Genomic DNA, 6,989 nt, shown 5'->3' on the forward strand with positions numbered 1-6,989 from the left:
AACTGTTTGAAATTAGGCGATTTTCATGTCAAACTCATCCCTACGCGATTTTAGAATTCGGCAACTGCTTATAATACGATGTAATGGCTAATGGAAATTGACCGTGAAGTAACAGGAGAAAGAAAATAATGAAGTTTTTTTTTATATATATATATTTCTAATTCACAGAAGTCTGTTCCACGTTAAGCGCTGGTAGTAACCTAGTGTGTTTGTTGATATATATGCAGAGAAAGAAGAGAATTCTGAGTTACTTCAGTTGTTGCATAAGGGTCTATGTCGTCACATGAATATGGATTGGAGATCTGAGATTCTTTTTTACCAGATAAATTATACTATAGGCAAAAGTAGAATTTATACACCACGGGAGAAGAACTTTACAACTTAAGGTGTTTTGCGGACATTTGCAACTAAAAGTTGGTAGTGAATACATGAACCAAGATCAGCTTATAGTGGTTTATTTCATTTCTTGTGTGGCCCATCCTGGGGCTTATTTGTTCACAGGTTTGCTAACTCTACATGTGAATATAGGTTGTTGTATTCTAAACCTGAAATATATTATAAGACATATTTATTGCACACTATTTCACTGTTCTTTATATGGATCTAATTCTTGTATCAATATATTTTGTTCGACCTCAAGAAAGATCTTGGAGGAAATGGAAGCATGGTATCTCACCGATCAAATCCCTCCCCGAATGTGTGATTTAATCTTGATGTTATATGAAAGCTTAATGAGATGGTAAAATACAAAAACTACTTATAACACGCCGTCCAAATAATATTTATGTAAAAGTAATGGAAGATTCTTTTATCTAACAGCATCACAACCAACCATTGGAACAGTGGCATTACCTTAGATAATTTCAACGCCCGGAAGAATCGGTGATCTCATATTCATGTGAACCAGTTCATACTCCATGCAAATAAAACATGTGGCCGCAGTATTATTCACAAATAACAGTGCCTTTTTCATTTGTAAAATGACAATCTACAATATTATCTAAGAGTTACAAATAATAATGACTTATACTTGATACTGCAGGCCGTAGTATATACAGTTTAGAGAGTATTTATGTAACCGGGCTTGGATTTAACTACATTTGAAATGTTTCAGATACGATCCTTGAGATATTTATTTGTGCTTCAACTCAATGCTATTGGAAATGGTATATACAGTTTAGTGGTTAATAAATTGAGATTTAAAAATCAAGATTGATCTCTGAAGCGTCGAACAGGAGCTTTCAGGGAAGACAAGTATGCAGCATCAGCCTTACTAATACCACTGAATAGATAATTGAAAGGAGACATTTTTATGTACCTCCCAGAGCCAGGAATAACTTTGAGTTCATCATTTTCCCATACAACTCTTCCTCCAGCAATTGTAACTTCAACTTTCCCCTGTTTTAAGAAAGAGAGAGACCAAAATTTTCATAAACCAACCATCTTATCATGTTTAAATGTTTAAGAAAGAAAACAATGACAGCAATTAAAATTTTGGAACTTGTAAAACAATAGTGAAATTGCAATACTGGCGATGGTTAAAAATAAGAACGTCCAAATCATGTAGGTGCAAGCTTTTTACTCCATCCTAAATGCCTATTCCTTTAAAGAACAGTTTATCAGAAACCTAGGGCATGTTTGTTAACCAACAGTAACAGCTTATGAAGAAAGATTGCAAGGACATCTGATCATATTTAAACCACAAACGGCCAAAATTTAATTTTTTATATGATAAAATGCCTGTGACCTCAAACCCTTGTAGACATTATATCTTATGGTTGTATAGACGAAAGTAATAAATAAATATAAACTAGCTACATCTCGTCCAGGTGCTTTCTACTGCATCTCGTCCAGGTGCTTTCTACTGCATCTGGACGAAATCCCAGGTGCTTTCTAGCATATGAGATTAGCATGTGCAAGAAAGGAGACGAAACCCCAGGTGCTTTCTACTGCTAAATTAGCTACATGGAAAGACTTTTCATCAAACACCTTGCTTTTGCATAAGTGAAGCAAGAGATACAAAACACCCAAAATGGAAGAACGGATATAACAAATAATGATTAGAAAGATGTCCATATTCCAGATTAGTATAAAAAGAACTCCTTTTGTCGTCCACACTCTCTAATGCAAAGACCGAGGAGTGTTAAAAATATTTATACAAATTTAGTACCTGTTCATTTACTTGTTCATGTACATCAAAAGAATAACTATTGAGCGGAGATCTATCGACTATAGCCATTAGTATATCAGATTAGAAGTATATGAAAACATAATTGCAGCAAAGACTTAAAATTGGCATCACAGGGAGTACCTTTAGTTTCAATCCTTCATAAACATTAGTATCCGTTCTCGAATGGTGAGACTTGGCAGATATTTCGACGCTTGAGTTTGGATTTAGTATTATAATATCGGCATCAGATCCAGCTAGTACAGCGCCCTTTCTAGGATATATATTAAAGATCCTTGCACTGTTAATTTTTCAGATAAATTAGCCAAATATTGACCACACATCTGCAGCATGCACCTAGTTCAACATCCTAACTAAGAAGTAAGAGCATTAACGCATTTCTTTGGTTTCCGCAGAAGATTTTTATAAAGTGAAAGGTTCACCAACTAGTATGTTTATCCATATCCTAGATTAGAAAACCATGAAGAGACAGATTTATGTGCAGTTCCCAGGCATCCAACCTATATGGCTACAAATATCTACTCGACAGTCTGTGTAAATGCGTAGTGGTCCTGTGCCCCATGACACTCCATTATCAGAGAAAGAAAACAAGGGTAAAAAATACCATCTTTGACAAAAAGATCATATATGGATCAAATAAGGCACTACAAATTTGTGATTATAAAAGAATACCATCCAGAACTTGTTATCTGCACATAGTCTGTAACAGATATCTGGCCCGACTCCTGCAGAAAGTTAGATTATATTAAACATAAACTGATAAAGTGTCGCAGAACTCACTACCGACTTGAACCCTTATCAAGTTAGTAAGTTAGCCCTCAATTTATGGATTCTTACCACCATCAATTCCCAAACAACATGCATCCTCTCTTCTATACCTGCAAATTGCGTATAAGGATACAACTAAGATATTACCGAACTGTTTCAGTATCTCAGCCTCCAAAATAAAAAACAAGCATATAGGAACTCGGGATTACCATTTACCCCATTGGGAATCTTTCGAAAATCATCAATACCAAAAGCTTTTTGAGTAGAATTGAAAGTGCAATGATCAGTTCCTACAAGCTGCAACATCAAAGTCTAGTGAACAATGGAACAAAGAGTTCATCTGCAACTGCCTAACAAAACAAGTCCAGCAGAAACATTTTCAATTATCAAACATCTAACAACCTGCAGGTGACATCAAGGCCAACCCAGTGATGGTATAAACCAGGTACGGTACAAGGATGGCAGTACAAGCTTGTCTATAATTTCATTTCAAAGTTTTAAGAGCAGCACTAATCGATGATCCTATGGACAACCATTGATATATTATGGTTGAGGTGCTATATTGTGTAAATTTGAGGTGCTAACTTAACGTCACACTATCGATCAAAAAAAAAAAAAACTTAACTTCACATTAGACTACTTGAGAAGAGTAAAACTCAACTTCACACTAGACTATTTGAGAAGAGTAAATAGGATAATGTCATGCTGGGAAGGTTCTTCATTAACATTTTTTATTGATAACTCTATCCAAATTCCAAAGAACAAATGAAAAGAGAGGTGATGGCAATAACTTCAGAATAACTTCTATCCTCCTCCTACATTAAGCTTATTTAACACATTTATCGCCGTTAGATAGGAAGTAGAACATGAAAGAGCGAAGGAACCTATCAAAAGTAGCCACTAGCAATGCTCCTAATAGTGGTATCAGCGTCTGAATTCACCTGCAAAACTCCTGTTGAAAGGGCAGCTTTAAGGGCTTTACCATGTCCCAGTTTTCTTATTGGAGGCCTCATGACATACCTGAAAGAACGGAAAGGATACACATGTTTCTTGAGAAAATATTAAGCAAGAGAGAATCCAAAGATATTCTGATTCTTACTTAGCTGCAGTGGTGAAATCAGGATCCCAAAGTTTAGAATCATCAAGCACCAATCCAGAGGTTACAGGTTCTCCGATAATCTTTTGCCCTGCAGTTTCGTAACAGCAGATTTAAGAGGTTGCCACCATATGTTCTAACAAAACAAGTACATATATAACTTCTACTGTAGAAACTAAGGGCTAATATTGTCACCAGTGTTTTAAGACATGGAATTCTGGTGTTCATGGTGTTCAGTGTGCCTTTGTTTTAGGATGATTTTCCGAAAGTAAAGAACTGAAATTACGTTTATGAGTTTAGCTCGAGGTCCTTGCGTATATCAAGATAATGATCGTTGAAGGATATTTTTCAGTCGTGAGGAAAAGGGGTTGGTTGCAGGGAGGAAACCAGAGAAAGAGTAGAAGGAACTACAATGCTCCTACATTTTCCTTTGCTTCCCTCCATGCCAAAAATCAACCCCTTTTCCATGCTTACGACTGAAACTACCCGTGAACGATCCTTATCTTGATTTAGGAAAGGACTTAGAGTCAGTCAATCTCTCCCAGGCTCATTAACCGAAAATAGCCTTACAATTAGCAATTAATAATACTCTAGAAAACAACCAAAGATTACAAGTCGTCTCCTCATCTTACGTCTTATTTCACTTGTGATTGCATCAATCATATTCATCTTTTTATTTTCTTAAAGTTAAATACCTTATTATACCCAAAAATTTCCTCTAAAATATACTCTATCTTGAAGTTGAATGTAGAGGATAGATTCAGTATCCTAGTTTTCCTTGAACTAAATTGAGAAACTTGTTCTAATTATGCAATATATCAGACTGCACAGATGCATCACTATTCATCAATACCAGGAAAAACTTGTATAAAGGGAAACAGAATCTTAACCTAACTTTTGAGCCTTAGCTATCTCCTCCATGGCATCAATGCTCATCACGTGGACTATCTACAGGGGTGTATTTATTAATCCTGCCAAACGAACAGCTCTTGCAGTAGCCTCTCCTTCAAGCTAGATAAGAATTAAACATTAAGTGAAGTAATACCAGAACACATGTTCTCTCCTTGCAGGATTTGGCCAGAAAAGGTCCATAACATAAACCAACAACTATATACTACTTAATGAAATGTAATGTGGAGAAGTAAATGTTTTAATGGTCTCAAACGCACATCTCAGAAAACATGTTAAAGGCTGAAAACTATGCATTAGAAATTTGTAAAGACCGGGAGAGGCATTCGAGTGCAGTAAATATGTGCTTAAGATTGACCATCTTTAAGAATGTTGAAACAAGCTTCCTAAAGAAAAGTTTTACCATGAGCTTCCTCCAAATTATCAAGAGCTGTTTGGATCACTTCATCTTCAGTTATACCGATGAACTTTTCTCGATCAATTTTCCTTACCAGAGCAAGAAATAACTTGACTGCAAGCCTAATTGATTGAAAACGAGCATACAACGAGCATCTCGCTTTCCCGGGTTCCCCGTCAGTGAGACGAACATTGTAAAAATGTTCTCCAAAAAGAACTGTCTTGATTAGGGATGTCAATGGGTACCCAATTACCCGGAACCGGACCAGACTTGGCTTAATTTGGTCCGGTTCTGAGTCCTCATATTGGACCCATTAGTAGTTTTAATACCGGACGGGTAGAACCGCTAAGGAACCGGTTAGTTCAGAGTCCTTATCGGGTATACCCGACGGGTACCCGCGGTTCCCGGATACCCGACCTAAATTTGCTTAAAACCTCAAAATAAGGTATCAGCTATGATAATTCCGCCTGTCACTCTCTGAAACCTCTCTTCCGGAGAACCTAAACTATGCTTGAAAAAGCGATTTCCATGGCGACTGTTGAATCGATACGATTTCGTCACTATCCCATGCCTTTTGTAGTTTAATTTTATTCCTTTTCTAGCTTAATCTACCATTTCTAAGTAATTTGATTTTCCTGTCATTATTATTGGTAGTTAATAGAGAAGAATCAAGGTTATTCAAGTTCTGGCTTGATTAATAAGGATGGTTTTTGGAAAAATTCAAACTTTGAATGAGTTTTATATGGAGTTAGATGGTGTTTTTAAACGAGAAAAAAGCTGAAAATCACTAGTTGTTGTCACTGTTTGTTGGGAAGTGAATGGCTGAATTAGAGACTGTTTCGGTGTGTGAATGCTTAGAAATGTTGAGTTGTATTCAAGCATGAATTTGCAGGTGAAAAATACATATGAGGAGCTCAATATAGCAGGGAGAGATACACCTCTTGACAGCAACAAAATTGCACATAAACTGTTTGATGAAAAACCTGAATTAAGAAAAAAAGGGTAAAAATTATTACTTCATTCTTTACTTATTCAGTAATTGTGGGAGTGATTTGTTGGTGGATTTTGATTAATTTGATCGTTTAGGATATGGGATATGTGGCTTATTAAATTTCCAAGGCTTTGCGATTGAAATTACTCCTAGGCGTACTAAAGCATCGTTTAACATTGCGTTACAATCTATCTAATGGTGGAATGTTCTGAATTTATGCCGTTTGATTCATTGGGGAATGATATCTTTGTTTGTGTCTTTGTTCCTAAACTCAATTTAATTTCATTGGTGCACAAGCTTGGGGTTTAAACTATAGTAGTCATGAGAAATTGGGAATTTCAGAAAGGGAAGAAGGGAGGCATCGAAGGATAGGATGAGGTCAGTACAATTACAAACTAGGTGACTCCATGGGACCATAACCACCAAAGATGGAGCTATAAGAAGGCGATCCCGTACTGTTACTGATGAATAATAACTTTGGTGTTTAGTTTTCATGTTAGTGCTTTTGGACCACTATTGCAGGACGAGTGATATTAGCTTTTGTTTTTTTGGAAGGCAAATGAATATGACAGCATCACCAAAATGGTACTGGGACTTTGAAAAATGATGCAATCATAAACTATGGGGTGCGGTGCCAGTA

The 6,989-nt window shown here is 36.3% G+C and overlaps 1 protein-coding gene across 1 annotated transcript; it reads right to left on the bottom strand.

Annotated features, from left to right (window-relative positions):
* Positions 1-893: 893 nt before the first annotated feature.
* On the bottom strand, positions 894-5,011 carry LOC113346056 (dihydropyrimidinase-like). The gene is made up of 8 exons (XM_026589658.1): positions 4,943-5,011; positions 4,056-4,143; positions 3,898-3,976; positions 3,166-3,253; positions 3,026-3,066; positions 2,861-2,913; positions 2,312-2,468; positions 894-1,398 (listed from the first exon to the last, which is right to left on the bottom strand). The coding sequence occupies exons 1-8, from the start codon at positions 4,986-4,988 to the stop codon at positions 1,207-1,209; spliced, it is 744 nt and encodes a 247-aa protein (XP_026445443.1). The 5' UTR covers positions 4,989-5,011; the 3' UTR covers positions 894-1,206.
* Positions 5,012-6,989: the final 1,978 nt, after the last annotated feature.

This window comes from Papaver somniferum, unplaced genomic scaffold (genome assembly GCF_003573695.1).
Source record: "Papaver somniferum cultivar HN1 unplaced genomic scaffold, ASM357369v1 unplaced-scaffold_9008, whole genome shotgun sequence".
In the NCBI taxonomy this organism is placed as follows: domain Eukaryota; kingdom Viridiplantae; phylum Streptophyta; class Magnoliopsida; order Ranunculales; family Papaveraceae; genus Papaver; species Papaver somniferum.

What these genes read in the sequence shown, in the direction of transcription:
- LOC113346056 (XM_026589658.1), bottom strand. Translation starts at nt 4,988, where the DNA reads ATGAGCATTGATGCCATGGAGGAGATAGCTAAGGCTCAAAAGTTAG. An exon ending in GATTCCCAATGGGGTAAATG is followed by an intron (nt 3,067 to 3,165) that starts GTAATCCCGAGT and finishes CGCAATTTGCAG; the next exon opens with GTATAGAAGAGAGGATGCAT. An exon ending in TTGTTTGGGAATTGATGGTG is followed by an intron (nt 2,914 to 3,025) that starts GTAAGAATCCAT and finishes AACTTTCTGCAG; the next exon opens with GAGTCGGGCCAGATATCTGT.